This window comes from Mus caroli, chromosome 1 (assembly GCF_900094665.2).
Source record: "Mus caroli chromosome 1, CAROLI_EIJ_v1.1, whole genome shotgun sequence".
In the NCBI taxonomy this organism is placed as follows: domain Eukaryota; kingdom Metazoa; phylum Chordata; class Mammalia; order Rodentia; family Muridae; genus Mus; species Mus caroli.
Genome location: NC_034570.1, coordinates 53,253,748 through 53,269,101, shown reverse-complemented (window position 1 = coordinate 53,269,101; position 15,354 = coordinate 53,253,748). Strand labels below are relative to the sequence as shown.

The 15,354-nt window shown below is 45.4% G+C and overlaps 1 protein-coding gene and 1 long non-coding RNA gene across 2 annotated transcripts in view; one reads left to right on the top strand and one right to left on the bottom strand.

The window, feature by feature from the left end:
* LOC110294512 overlaps nt 1-5,879 on the top strand; it is a 7,928-nt gene extending 2,049 nt beyond the window's left edge. The window contains exons 2-3 of the long non-coding RNA XR_002377945.2: nt 4,976-5,087; nt 5,785-5,879. This is a non-coding gene — a long non-coding RNA (uncharacterized LOC110294512). The remainder of the gene's footprint in view (nt 1-4,975; nt 5,088-5,784) is intronic.
* The window catches only part of Kiaa2012 (KIAA2012 ortholog), a 106,571-nt gene that overhangs the window by 83,913 nt on the left and 7,304 nt on the right, over nt 1-15,354 (bottom strand). Inside the window, exons 3-4 of the mRNA XM_029477902.1 lie at nt 6,070-6,229; nt 2,863-3,018 (exon numbers count right to left, since the gene is read on the bottom strand). Of these exons, the coding sequence (XP_029333762.1) occupies nt 2,863-3,018; nt 6,070-6,229 (316 nt within the window). The remainder of the gene's footprint in view (nt 1-2,862; nt 3,019-6,069; nt 6,230-15,354) is intronic.

Genomic DNA, 15,354 nt, shown 5'->3' with positions numbered 1-15,354 from the left:
CAAACAAACAAACAAACAAACAAAAAACCAATGAAAACAGTAGGGTTCAAACCAGCCTCTGAGCACCATATAGTTCTTTAACATTGATTTTTTTTTTCTTTTCTTCCCTGCCCCTGCTGTGATCACAGGCAATTGGACACTACAATTAGTAATTATGCTGGAAAAAAAAATCTAGGGAGGTCTGTAATTAACATTTATTGAGCACTTGCTATATGCCAGGGACTGCACTATGGCCTTGAACTCCCACATAAGTACCTGTGGTATGGTCTCTCCGTTTTATAAATGAGGAAACTGAGGCCCAGAGCCATCACATGGCTTTGAATCCTGCGCTACCACATGTCCTTGTCTACCTTACCCCATGGTAACAGCTCCATGGTAGATGGTTTCAGGGAAATCACAGCTCCCACAGTTCTGAAGTCTTGAGACCCTTTCCCCAGTGAGAGTGCTGCAACTCACTGCACACTGTCTTGGGCCCCGGAGCATCAGAATCCTAGGCTCCCTAATGGAGACTTTAGGGTCTCTGAGGAGAGACTTCATAAGACAGTGATGAGGTAGCCCTCCACCAGGGAAGGGTGGAGTCAGTCCCATGTGACACTAGCTAGGTGGGTTCCAGTCCCCAGAGCATGGATTGATTGCTGAGAAACATGATGTCATCCATGTTCCAGAATCTACGGCTTCGTGGAATTTCTACCCATGTTAACAAAGCACATAGAGGCTTATGCTATAAACGGACGTATAAACTTATAATGAGGAAGACAATGGATGGGAGCTGTGTTTTATACAGACAAAACACATGTGGAGCAGGTTCTGGCCAGAGATCAATGTCACTAGAGTCTAGGTTTAAGTGACTGTGTGGTTGGAGTGCTGGGTGGCCCAGCCTCTGAGGACCTGCCATGCTCCTCACTCCCCTACTAACCTGGACAAGATCTTCTCCCAAGGAGAGAACTTGGTCTGATGTTGCCATTGTTTCTGGAAAAATTCTTTTGGATTTCAGAAAAATGCCTTTATATGATGTTAGGCTCTATTCCAAGCTATCTCTTCCAATCTCTTAACTGCACTTTCAGTGACACACGTTCCCAGGAAAAGCATTAGTAGGTAAAGTCTCCACACTACTGAACAGTGTACAGGCAGATCATGGTAATTTTTCTGTGTAATACTGAGTAGTCTTAACATGCCCATTGCACAGATGGACAAATGGAAGCTCAACTCAAAGAGGTGAGCTGACTTGCTCAAGACCTTTTATCCCACAAATCAAAGGGGAGACTTTGCAAAAGAGATCCATGGTTCTAAAGTTTATGTAATTTTTAAAGGATTTATTTATTTTTATTATATGTAAGTACACTGTAGCTGTCTTCAGACACACCAGAAGAGGGTGTCAGATCTCATTACAGATGGTTGTGAGCCACCATGTGGTTGCTGGGATTTGAACTTCCGACCTTCGGAAGAGCAGTCCGGTGCTCTTACCCACTGAGCCATCTCAGCAGCCCAGTTTATGTATTTTTAAAGCATTGTCACAAAAATCACAGGATTAAAGGATGTTAGATGGTGACACATGTCTTTAACGCTAGCATTTAGAAAGCTGAGGAGACTGTGAGTTTTAGGTTATCCTGGGCTTCTTGGTGAGAACCTGTCCCAAAAAAACCCAACCGCCGGGCGTGGTGGCGCACGCCTTTAATCCCAGCACTCGGGAGGCAGAGGCAGGCGGATTTCTGAGTTCGAGGCCAGCCTGGTCTACAGAGTGAGTGCCAGGACAGCCAGGGCTACACAGAGAAACCCTGTCTTGAAAAAACCAAAAAAAAAAACCAAAAAAAACAAAAAACAAAAAAACCCAACCAACCAACCAACACACAAAAAAATATCAGAATGGAACAAACTTCAGAAATCTGAACACTAAGTTCAGTAGCCACTAGCCACATGCTATTTATATGTAAATGGATCAAAATTAAATGAAAAACTCTGTTTCACAGTTGCAGTAGCTACGTTTCAAGAGCTCATTAGACATATGTCATTAATGGCCACTCGGCTTCATCTATCCAGACCGAGACCTTTGTCTTACAAATGAAGACGATGGACCCAGATCCCCTGGATTTTATTCTGTGAAACTTTATTTTGTTTTTTTCGAGTCAAGGTTTCTTTGTGTAGCTTTGGCTGTCCTGGAACACACTCTGTAGACCAGGCTGGCCTTGAACTCACAGAGGTCTGCCTACCTCTGCCTCGGGAGTCCTTCTGAAAACTTTTAAGCTGTTAAAAATAATCCAACGGGGCTGGCGAGATGGCTCAGTGGGTAAGAGCACTGACTGCTCTTCCAAAGGTCCTGAGTTCAAATCCCAGCAACCACATGGTGGCTCACAACCATCCGTAATGAGATTCCTCTTCTGGAATGTCTGAAGACAGCTACAGTGTACTTACATATGATAAATAAATAAATCTAAAAATAATCCAAGTATCTGTGAACTGAACTGGTCATGGAATCAACAGGTATGGACTAGGGAGACGGCTCAGTGGTTAAAGTGCTAGACATGTCAAGACCAGAGTTCAAATTCTCAGAACTCATTTAACCGCTGTGTGGGTATAGCAGCCTGCTTAGAATCCAATCTCAGAGGCTAAAGACAGAGGATCCCCAAAGCAAGCTGGTTAGCATGACTTCTAATTCAGTGAGCACTGGGTTTGATTGAGAGACCTGCTTCAATGCCACGTAGAGTGATTCCCAACACTAGCCTCAGGCCTCAGCACGCATGCACACACACACATGTGTATGAGTACCTACACACGAGTGCCCCCATACAATCAAACATGCATATGCACATTTCTGCACACACACCATACATGAAAAATGACAAAAAAAAAAAAATCAACAGGTACCTTGTGCATAAGACGATCTCTGTTGAATCCAAAATGAAGGGATGACAGGCAGGAGATGGTATTTTGGGGGTACACCTGAAAGATCCTGTTGTGGCCTGAGATTCTTGGGTATCCCAGGCTGACTGTCCTGGAGCAGCACAGAATCCTTGATGTGTCCTGAGGGGCAGGTCAGGAGTTCTTGATGTCAAACACGGTAACCATCTAGAGTTCCGGCTAAACTACAAATTTCCCAGCTTGCAGTAGTCCTGGCTTTGAACAGACGTTAAAGTGGACAATCCGGAGATGAGAAGGGTTATAAAACTCGGAGAGCACGCAGGGAAAGCTTCTCTCTCACGCGCCTTGGGTGTTTCTGGCACCACATGAGCTTAGTCCTACTTTACCATTCCCAAAAACTAGGTCCTTGTTGGGAAAAACAAAACCAAAACCAAAGGAAAACCAAAACTGTGGCTGCTTCCTTGTGTTCACTAAGAGGCTTGTTTTGCTTCAAAAAGAGAGATCTAATCACAGTAGGCAGGGCTTGCTTGCGTCTGGCGGCCTCGTGCTCAGCCGCCTTCTGAATCTAATCTAGCCAATCTGCAGTATTTCCTGAAGGCTCACCAAGGGCCCACCCTCTGCTTGGCCACAGGGTACACGCAGTGGAACTAGACAGGGATTCCTCATAGTGAGGTTTGGAGCAATGGATCTCTCCGGACTCAGCTCTACAGCTCTGCGAGTCAGTATGATGTGAGGTCCGAAGGCCAGAAGCTCAGCAGTGGACGGAATTTTCAGAAAAGACTTTATAGGAGATCTGGACTTGTGTATGAAGTCTAGATTAAAATGCTTGTGTACGTTATGTTCCTTTATGTAGATGTGTATCTGTGTCTGTGTACATGCACACACATCATGAAACTACAAAGGGCGTCATGAGAGGACATGAGGGAGGTGGAAAACAGAGCAATGATCCATGTAGTCAGGCGGAAAGAGGACTAAGTGTGAAGACAGACGTGCAAGGAGTGGTCAGCCGGGAGGAATCAGAATGCATCTCATGTATGCTTCCCAACCTGTCACTTGCAACCCTTTTGAGGGTTCTTGAACAATCCTTTCATAGGAGTCACCTAACAGATACCCTGCATGTCAGATATTTACATCACTATTCATTTTTTTAAAAGGTTTATTTATTTTATGTATATGAGTACACTGTAGCCATACAGATGGTTGTGAGGCATCATGTGGTTGCTGGGAATTGAACTTAGGACCTCTGCTCACTCCAGTCCAAAGATTTATGTATTACTTTATATAAGTACACTATAGCTGTCTTCAGACACACCAGAAGAGGGTGTCAGATTTCATTATGTATGGTTGTGAGCCACCATGTGGTTGCTGGGATTTGAACTCAGGACCTTTGAAAGAGCAGTCAGTGCTCTTACCTGCTGAGCCATCTCGCCAGCCCGCAATGAAATATTTTTATAGTTGTGGGTCACCACAATATGAAGAACTAAGTTAGAGGGTGGCAGCATTAGGAAGGCTGGGAAACACAGCCCTAATGATGTATGAATGAAGGTATCCTGATGAAACTGGTTACTTTGTATACTAACATAAACATTGATTTAAAACCCTTTAAAGCTGGGCATGGTGGCCTTGTGCCTTTAATCCCAGCACTCAGGTTGAAGCAGGAGGATGTCTGTGAGGTTGAGGCTAGCCTGGTTTATGCATCGGTTTCTAGGATAGCAAGGGATACATGGTAAAACCCTGTCTCAAAAAAACCAAAACAAACACTGAAGGGAAAAAAAAGCGTTTAGAAAGGAAGAAAAGGAAAAGAAACAAGCTTGAAGTGTGAGGATTCATCACAGGGCAGGACATGGGACCAGAGGATATCACTGACATCCAACAGTGAGCGAGTTCTGAAACCTGAGGGGAAGTGAGCAACAGCTGTTGAGACAGTGGCTTCTCACTGGAGTCTCAGCTTGGCTCCTTCAACTTGAGGGCTTACTTTAAAGAGGGGCTACTCTTACTTTAAAGATCAAGGAGCTATGGTAAGGGATCCACAAATACAAGCTACCTATACCTTTTCTTACACCATACATGCTAACCAGTGTTAAGATAGGTCTGAGATCTTTTTGTTGTTGTTTTAAAGGTGTTGCCTTCCTTGAGGCTGTTGGCCCAGGCTGCGGGATGGCAGCCTGCTCTGCCTTGGCGCTGTCCAGTGATACCAGCTTTTTTGGTTGAGAAGCTCTTTCTATCAAGTGGTAAGTAAATAGAACTGCCTGTAACCACGGGGCTCTGCCTTGAGAGTAAAACTAATTGCCAGAGAAGCCCACACGGCTCATCTTGTGGGCAGGGAGTTGTTTTCTTTCCTTTTCCAGGTAAACCTATAAAATAAGAAGCAAGCCAGAATTCTCTGGTCCTGTTGGTGCTGAAGGAACAGCAAGAGGCTGAGTGAGCTATGGCACATCCCACACATCTCACCCCAGTAGTTTGTCAAATAAAATACAAGATGTCCAATTAAGTTTAAGTTTCAGATAAACATTGAATACATTTTAGTAGAAATATGTCCCAAATATTGTGAGTTTCTCTCTCTCTCTCTCTCTCTCTCTCTCTCTCTCTCTGTGTGTGTGTGTGTGTGTGTGTGTGTGTGTGTGTGTGTGTAGTGTGCTGAATCAGGTGACTCAAATCCCCACTTTAGGTTTCTGGTGTTTCTGCTTATGGGGTTCTGTCAGGCAGAGGGGTGTTCAACCCTGTCTAGCGGGAATAGTGCTGGAGAGTTGCTGTTTTTAAAAGGACCTGAGATGACCTCAGACAGGGAACTTGGAAATTCTGGGAAGAATGTGGAGCTATGGATGCGGGAAGTATCAGCTTTCTGGGCTCAACTCTTCTGGCTGGCTGACCCGGGACAAAGAAATACTTTGTGTATTTAGAACTCCTTTTGTTTTGTCTCATGACCAGTGGGGTTTACGATGGAAGATCCCAGGCCTTGGCCTGGAATAGGCTGGGAAGCAAGCTCTGGATTGGGGTGAAGACGAACAGTGTGAGCAGATGGCCAGTACTCAAGTGGTCCTTCCTTCTACAAATGTCCAGGCAGGTAAAAGGCACTGGTTGGGATGGAGGCTTGTGGACTTTGCAGAGCTGGACCTTAAATCCCGGTGTTTCTGGCACCAATGGGAAACATACCCTCACATCAGGTTGGGCTGGGAGAGACTGGTATCCATTCCCACCCATTCTCCCACTGACCTGCACACTGGAGCCGGTACATGGTGTCAGGGGGCCATGTCCGCAGAAAGCCTCGGAGATATCTTTTGGCTGAATACCCAGGCTGGATCTGCCGTTGGGTCTGGCTCTCTGGCTTGCTTCGGAAGTAGAGGTAAGGTCGCCAGGCGCTGTCCTGCTTCCTCTGTGGGGACACCAATCAGAAACAGTACAGCACAGTGGGGCAGTGGTGGCACACACCTTTAATCCCAGCACTCGGGAGGCAGAGGCAGGCGGTTTTCTGAGTTCAAGGCCAGCCTGGTCTACAAAGTGAGTTCCAGGACAGCCAGGGCTATACAGAGAAACCCTGTCTCGAAAAAACAAGCAAACAAAACAAGACAAAACAAACAAACAAACAAAAACAACAAGAAACAGTACAGCAGCTGAGCCCTGAGACTGCAGCTGATGCAGGCTGGTTAGCCCAATCCTCAGTAACCCAGAGACTCCCGGGAGGGGCCAGACGGCACCAAGAACAAATGCCTTGGCTAATAAACACAGTCCAAGAGTCCAGAGAGCAAAGCCCTGAAGGGCCCCTGAAGATCCACAGTCAGAGGGGAAGGAGAAATGACAAAAGCCAGACTCCATCTTGAGCCGGAGCCTTAGGAAAGGATAAAGCCTCAGGAGAATTAGTTCGGCTGTGGAAATCCTGTCGTTCCCTTCAACATGGCCCCGATGCGGCTGAGAGGCACGTGCTTGGGCGCTCAGCGTTACTCGTGCGAAAGCTGTGACAGACAAAGCCTGCCGGTGTCCACAGGAAGCCTAGCGTGTTGAAAAGGTGTTGCATTTCATTTCTGCCAGAGAGAGTTTTCTGGGACTCTTCCTTCCAAAGTCAGCCCTTCAGTGCAAGACACGTGGGAACAAATATACAACGGCTAATGCTCGACTGAGATTTATATTGTTTGTAGAGCTTTTAACTCACTGTAATCCTATAGGGTGGACAGATTTTAAACGATGCACAAACTCTCAGAATTCGTTAAACCCATAAATAGCCAGATGGTGGTGGCACATGCCTGTAATCCCAGCATTTGAGAGACTGAGGCAGTCTGGGCTCTGTGAGTTCAAGGTCAGCCTGGTCTACAGAGTGAGTTCTAGGACAGCCAGGGCTACACAGAGAAACCCTGTCTTGAGAATCCAGACAAAAAAAAAAAAAAAAAAAAAAAAGAAAGAAAGGAAGAGAAAAAAGAAAAGGCCCATGAATAACAAAAATGCTGCTAGACATTACTAATTGATCATGGCATCCATGATTGATGACTGGACATGATCTCAGAATATAGGCTCTTAAAATTAATTTTTTAGATTTATTTATCTTATATGTATGAGTGTTTTGCCTGCATGTGTGTAAGTGTACCCTATGTGTGCCTGATGCCTGTGGAGATCCAAAAAGGGCCTTGTATATCCTGAAATTGGAACTATAGATGATTGTCAGCCAGCATGTGAATACTAGGAATTGAAGCCAGGAACAACTCGTGCTCTAAAATGCTGAGCCATCTCCTCAACCCCCTTAATTTTTTAAAATAAAGGCATAGTTTATATATAACACACAAAGAGCTTAGATTTTTAGTTTGATAAAAGTCAACAACTATATATGCCTTTGTAATCACCATAGAAAATAAAATGCAGAATATTCTCTTTTGCTCAGGATATACCCTAAGCCACTTCTTCAGCATCTTCCATCTACCCATCAGATAATCATAGTTTTGATTTCTAATCCCATTTATAGAAATGGTTTTAGACACACACACACACACACACATTCATACATCATATGTTCATTGATGCCCCATGAATGTGATCCGGTGTTCCACTGAGAACTGGTATGAGGGAGACCATCTATTTATTGACTGTTCCTTAGGTAAGCAGTCCCCACAGGGCCATAAAGCAGTAATAATATGGTCTCATTGATAACTCCATTAATCCATTCATAAGTGTGGAACCCCTGATCACTTAAAGGTCCCACATCTCAGTGCTGCATTTGGGGATTAAGTGTCTCATGTGGGAACCTTGGTTATATTCAAACCACCACAGAGTGAGGCAGGCTCAGCCAGTCGCCCCGGAGTCAGACAGAACTCAGAGCTTTAAATTTCTCATCAGTGCAAGGCCTCCTGTTCTCCAAGAACATACAATCTCATCAATGGACCCGGACTTAGCTCCCTGAGCCAGCTTGATAACAGAAGAACAAAAGATGATTTGAAGCAGGCGCTTCATCGAACGTCCTGGAGAGTAAGAGCCGTGAGACTGGAGCCCAACATGTTCATGCTTGTTAGGATTCAGTGAAACCTGACTCGATGGTTCACAATGAGAAAGAAGCTGTGTTAGCTCACATATCAAAAAGACAAGGTCTGAAGAGTAATGGGGACGGTTAGATCAGAGGTTCAATGTCTCCTAAGTTCCACAGGCAGTGAGGCCCTTTGTACCTCTGAGAAGTCTTTCACGTCAGTCTTACACACATGCTGAGCTTGTATAATGAACACGGGAGACATGAAGCAGGTCCAGAATGCCCAGCAGAATTGGGCAGGAGCTTAAGAAAAAGCCTGGGACAGTCTGTGCCCAGATTTATGGTCAAGGGTGTCAGTGCTCAAGGCTCATTCTGCCTCTGGTCTTTATGACCATGGGCAAGTCTCTGAGCCTTTCTGAACTTCTCCAAAGTAGGGCTAACAGCATGTTAGAAGGTGTGGGAAGCTCATGGTATTTAGAATCATGTGGCCTAAGGGATTTAGATTTCACAGGTCCTAGAAAGACAATCTTTGGAAATCAATAGCTAAGTGAAGACACACTTCTCCCTCATCAGCAAGAGGAACGTAACTCCTGTCTTTTAGAATCCATGTCCACACTGTAGATTGACCCTAGTGTCTCACACATGCTAGGTAAGTGCTCTACTGCCAACCAATATCCCTAGCGTCCCCCTACTGAACCCCCTCTTTTTGTCTCGAGATGGAGTTTCCATGGAGTCGCACTCCGAGCTTCTGTTCTGTTTTGTTTTGAGACAGGGTCTCATCATGTAGTTCAGGCTGCTCTTAAATTCACAAACTTCCTGCCTCTACCTTCTGTGTACTGGGATTATAGTACCTAATACTTGACTTGCTAGACCTAAAAAATGGTAGATTATTATGGGTGTTCTTGTAGGCCCAATGTAGTTATGAGGATTCTTTAAATGTAAGGACTCAGAAGGGAGAACCAGAGAGACCACAAGAAGAGAAGGACCTCCCCCAGCCCCCCATCCAATGCTGCTGGTTTGGAGGGACGGGACACAAGTCAGGAATACAAGGCTCTTATAGAAGCTGGAAAGGGAAGGCTTCAGGGAAATAGTTCTTTCCTGGGATTCCCACAAGATACACAGGCCTGGTCACAGCTTGATGTTAGTTCATTGAAACCCATTTCAAACTTCTAACTGTAGAAGTGTAAGATAATACATTGTTGTCTGAGTGTTAGCTGGGTCACTGGCTGTGTATCAGTTGTTATAGTAGCCATAGGAAACTAATACAGTGGCCAAGATCAGCTTCCAAAGACTAAGCAAGACAGAATGTACGTAGTCCAAATCCAAGGCAAGGCCTTCTCTGACTTGTCCTGGCAGCTCCTTGCGCCTTGAGCTAGCAGCCCAGCAAAGCTCCCACAGATACACTAGAATTCCGATAACGAGGGGATATAAAAGAAATACTTGTTAAGTAACAAGGGCAACTGGGGGTCTAATTCAGACTCAGACAGTCATCATCACCCTGTGTTAGCAGAAGCTATAGTGTCTCAGAAGAGCTGACACTTGGATGCTCCGAGAACAGTCAGCTGAAACAAAGGTTTACAGACAGGTGAGACTCTTAACCACCTACACATCCCCTGCCTCGTGGCCCCGTGAGTCTAGAAATCACACATTGGCTCAAAGCAAAAAGAGTCGCCAGCACAAGATTTTTCCAGAAGCTCTCAAGAACTTCCGTGGTGGAGGACTTGATGAACACATAAAAGACCTTGGGTTCCATCCTCAGCAAAGGAACCAAATCAAACCAAGCTTCATCCACTTAGCAGCCCCCATTCCATCTGCAACCCCAGACCCTCCCCTTTGTCATACAGTATCATATTAACAGACTCTAGGGATTAGAAAAAGGTCATCCTGGGTTGGGATGTGTATGCACACGTGCACGTGTGTTGGCATGGTTTTTTAGTTTCCCTTGTTCATTTCTCAAGTGATGACTGTGAAGGTAATTCATAAAGACTCCTCATTGGATGAACAGGGGCAGAGGGAAGACCAGGACCACTGAGGAGGCTGGTTAGGGTGAGAGCTATTTCCATGTTTCCAATATGCATAGTGTGAGTGGAAACAAGGCAAAGCACAGAGGAACGAGTTAGAATAATTACCACCTCTTAAAGAGTGTCTTTGCGTATAATAACAGTGGAGAGACTGAAAGAAAAATATTAAAATACTCAGAACAGCAATATTACACTGCTGGGTACGAGCACACACATAGTTCTTTTTATAAAATCAAAATTCTAGTAATATGGTTAGATTATATTTATAAGGAGGGGAAGCTAAAAATCAACTAACTTTAGTGCATCTGCCTCCTCTTCCACATTTTCCTAGTCCTCTCTCTTTCCCAGTAATGCTCATTCTCAGCTCTCCACCCAACCACCCACTCAGAGGTTACTTGAAAACAGAGAGGGAGACAGAAGGGAGCCGGGGAGGGAATTTCTGGAAGAGGGAAATAAACACGACAGCAGGAGGCTGACTGCGGTGGGTTCAGCCTGCTCAGCCTGCCTGGGCTTTGCCAGTCAACCCTCTCCAGGCTTCTTGTGAGACAAGTAATTAGTATGCTCAGAGCAGCCTGTTAGCCACCCTCCACCTTTAATGAGAGGCTTGCTCTGACAGGCTGCCTTCTCCATGTCTACCAGGCCTATCAAGATGTGTGTTTGTGTGTGTGTGTGTGTGTGTGTGTGTGTGTGTGTGTGTGTGTGCGGCCCATGCTGCCTTGCATGTGTTGTGCTGTCCATTCATCCCAGGACAGAAGGAGGTGGTGGTTAGGGCTTGTATACCTGCTCAGGATGCCAGGGTACCAGCATTCTCAGGAAGGTCAGAATGGCCCACCCAGCCAGCTGCTACCGTACTACAGAGAGCAGCCCAGCTTCTGTGTGCAGAAGTCCACAGAGGCTAAAGAGAAATGCCCAGAAGTGCCAGGGCTGGTAGGCATTTCCTAGCCAACTCAGCCCTCACCAGATTCTCCAGATCTATTCTGTAGCCACAGTTCACGCCTGGCTGATTCCCCCAAGTTCCCTCTGCTTGCTCTGGGCCCCTGCTCACCTATGTATGCCTGGGTCTCTATTTTTATTTTTTTTAACCACAAGATTCCATTTAAATTTTTTCTCCTCCAGAAAGCTACTCTAGACTTTCCCAGGCAGAGGTAGTCATGGTGGGAAGAAGCCAAAACAGCAGACAACAAAGGCACAATTAGACAAACAGGATTACTCCAGACTCAGAAAATCAACAGTGAAGAAGCCTGCAAAATGGAGTGTTTTAAATAAAGTTTTCTTCTGGCAAAGGATAACTATTCAGAGTATAGAAGGAACTTAAAAACATTAATTTAAAAAATCCAGTTTAAAAATGGGCAATGTATGCAGGCACTTCTCAAAAGAAATCTAATGGTCAAGAGACTTGTGGAAAAAAAAAAAACTGCTTAACACCATTCAGAGCAGAACTTCAATGGGAGACCATCTCACCCAAACGAGAAAAGCTGTTATCACAAAGAATAAGGGGAGCCAGGGAGAGAGTGCTGGGAGCAGAGGGCTTTGGTGCTAAGCTTGATGAGCTGAGTTCAATCCTTGGGACCTACATGGTAGCAGGAGGGAACCACTCCAAAGAGTTGTCATCTGACCTATACACACACACACACACACACACAAATACATGTAATTTTTAAAAAGACAAGAAGTAGTGGCTAGGGATGTAACTTAGTTATTAGAGTGCCTGAGGCCTTGGGTTCTATCCCCAGCTATGCTGCAAACCAGACAGTGTGGCTGCCTGAAAGCCTAGCACTCTAGAGTTGGGAGCCAGAGGGTCGGGCGTTCAAGGTCCTTCTCAGCTACTTGGTGAGCTTGAGACCAGAAACAAGATCTGGTCTTTTGGGTTTTTGTTTGTTTGTTTGTTTGTTTTGTTTTGTGTTTTTTGTTTCTCTGTGTAGCCCTGGCTGTCTTGGAACACACTCTAGTAGACCAGACTGGCCTTGAACTCAGAAGTTTGCCTGCCTCTGCATCCCAAGTGCTGGGATTAAAGGCGTGCGCCACCACTGCCTGGCTAAGATCTGGTCTTTTAAAAGGACAGAAATGACTGAATACCAAATACTGGCTCGGTTTGAAACAAAGTGAGCACTTAGCACTGTTGCTAGGAATGTAAGTGAGCACAGCCACAGTGGAGAGCAAACGGAGATTCCCCCTAAACACTGAAAACTGAAAACCGGTCCACCACATAACCTGTCCGTCTAACTCACAACTGGGCAGTAACTGAAGGAAAACACTACAGCAGCATTTCCCACGCTTATTTGGGCATCAATAGCTGGGACAGAATCTTTCTAGATGCCCATTGGTGGATGGACGGGGTAAGGGTCTTTCTCTGATGTGTTGGGGGCACAGCATGAAGTCCCCCCACCCACAGATCTCCAGGAATGTTAATCAAGCATATGGGATTTTCCCCTCGAAGGGATGGGTGTAAAACCTGTTCTTATCCAGAAAGCTGGGAAATGGAGGTGATTAAAAGCCTGGTGGTCTGTGTTATCTCTTGGGCCAGGCCATATCGAGTTCCCACAACCAGGACTAGAGATGGCTAGTAATCTAAATGACTTACTTCTACGATATCTGTATGACGGAGACCAGGTCACATCCTTCCCTAGACCCTTAGGCTAGTACAGGTAGCCTATCTCTAGAACCCATTTTCTTAGAAGAAATGAGATGCACTCTGAGTTGAGTTTCGGTGTAATTATGTTTCTTGTGCACCTGGGATTGTATTGTACCAGGAAACTTTTTTTTCTAAAGTAACTGGAGTTAAACATTCTGACAATGAACCAGCTGGCTTCAGACTCTCTGGAAGGTTTGATGCAGGCCGAGGAGGTCAATTTGAAATGAGTTTTCATTCTTATCTCTTCCAGGTTTGTTTCCCTGCCTGACAGCTGCAGACATCCCTCACGTGTAGATTCTATAAGAAGACCCGGACGTAGAGTAGCATTGGAGATAGGAGTGTGTGGGAGTGTGTGCTGGAGGGAGGTAGGAAGGAGAAAGCTCCAGTGTTCTGCACCACGGGGGTGGGGGTGGGGGTGGCTACAGCTCACAAGAACCATCTAGTTTATGAATAACTGGAAGGGAGAAGCTTAAAGGCTACAAATACAAGGTGACGCTAAACCAGGTTGAAATGCCGGCTACCTTATTTGCACACATACGTGTAAGCAGGCATTGCACATGTATACTGAAAAACCACACCAGACCTGTACATTTGTTATGTTGTGTGTGCATTTCTTTGTTTCTAGTTTTGGGTTCTGAGATAGACTTACTATGCTGCCCAGGCTGGTTTTCTGGATTTAAAAGATTTTCTTGTCTTAACCAATTGGGTAAGTGGGAGTATAGATCTAGGCCACTATAGTGACTTTAAGAGGCTTAAGACAGGGGCTGGAGAGATGGCTCAGTGGTAGGGACACTCTTAATAAACTTATAGTAATGATTAATACTTAGAACTTCCAGAGGCTGCTCTTCCAGAAGACCCCGTTCAGTTCCCAGCACCACCATGTCAGCTTACAACTGTCTGGAACACTTTCAGAGGATATAATGCCCTGTTCTGGCCTCAAGGGCTCTGCATGCAACTGATACACAGACATACATGCCGGTAAAAATCTATAGTAATAAAATAATTGAAAAAATTATATAGCCGGGCAGTGTTGGCACACACCTTTCGTCCCAGCACTTGGGAGACAGAGGCAGGCGGATTTCTGAGTTCGAGGCCAGCCTGGTCTACAGAGTTTAAGGGAAACCAGATGAAACGGTAATAATGTTTCAGCTTGGATATTAGATGGGACGCTAACTCTCCTGACTGACCAGTACCATTTATATGTGTCTTGAATTATCACAGTGATCCCCATAAATATATACAATAAAAATTAAATAATAATACAGCACTCACAAAGCACCCCTCCCCCCAGTTGTTCCACAGTGTTACAGTCCAGCTTGTCTTAAACATTGACTGTGTCAAGTGTCACTGGGACGCAGATTAGTTTTCTTCACCAATCTGTGCCCTTCTGTTGGGTAGAGGCTGTGGCTCCCCACGACGATGCTGGCAATGAATATGCTCATTCAAGCATTATTTGTTGGGTATCTGCTATGTGTTGGGCACTGTCCTGGGTGCTGCCTGGTTACTTCTTAGCTTAGTTGAATGGGGGATTCCCAACATCTCCACAGCTGGCTCCCCGAGCCCCATTTTAAGTGTGGAAACAAATGTTACTCATGGGCACAACGATGTGAATGTACTAAATGCCAGTATATTGTACACATAAAAATGATAAAATTTTGTATGCTTTAGTGCAATAGGAAAATAGTATAAACCTTATAAAGTGAGAATTAAATAAGGCCACAAGACAATTAGACTAATAACAGGTCTAACAGTAAGTTCTAGGTGTTAGTCATCACTGTACTCTTTAGAGCCAGGAAGATGGCTCAGCAGGTAAAAGTGTTAGTCAGCTCTGCAAACCCGATGACCTGAGATTGATCCCTGAAACCCAAATAAAAAAATCTGGATGCCACCAGGCTATGGTGGCACATGCCTTTAATCCCAGCACTTGAGAGGCAGAGGCAGGCAGGTCTTTGCGTGTTCGAGGCCAGCCAGGTCTACAGAGCAAGTTCCAGGACTGCCAGGGATACACAGAGGAACCCTGTCTGGGGGCAGGGGGGAAGGGATGCAGTGGTGTGCATTTGTATCCTGGCACTCCTGTGGTGAGATGGGAGGTGGAGTCAGGAGCATCATCTAGAAGCTGTTGAGCCAACCAGGCTAGAATACAATGCATAGCAGCAGAAGCAAGAAGGATGCTGGCTTAGCAATGTGGAAGAGAACTGGCTTCTAAAACTGTCCTCTGAGTTCTTCACATGTTCCATGACATGTGTGTGCTCACACTCGGGCACATGCATACACACACACAGTAGGTGAGAAAGAAAAATTAAAATGAGCCGGGCGTGGTGGCGCACGCCTTTAATCCCAGCACTCGGGAGGCAGAGGCAGGCGGATTTCTGAGTTCGAGGCCAGTCTGGGCTACAGAGTGA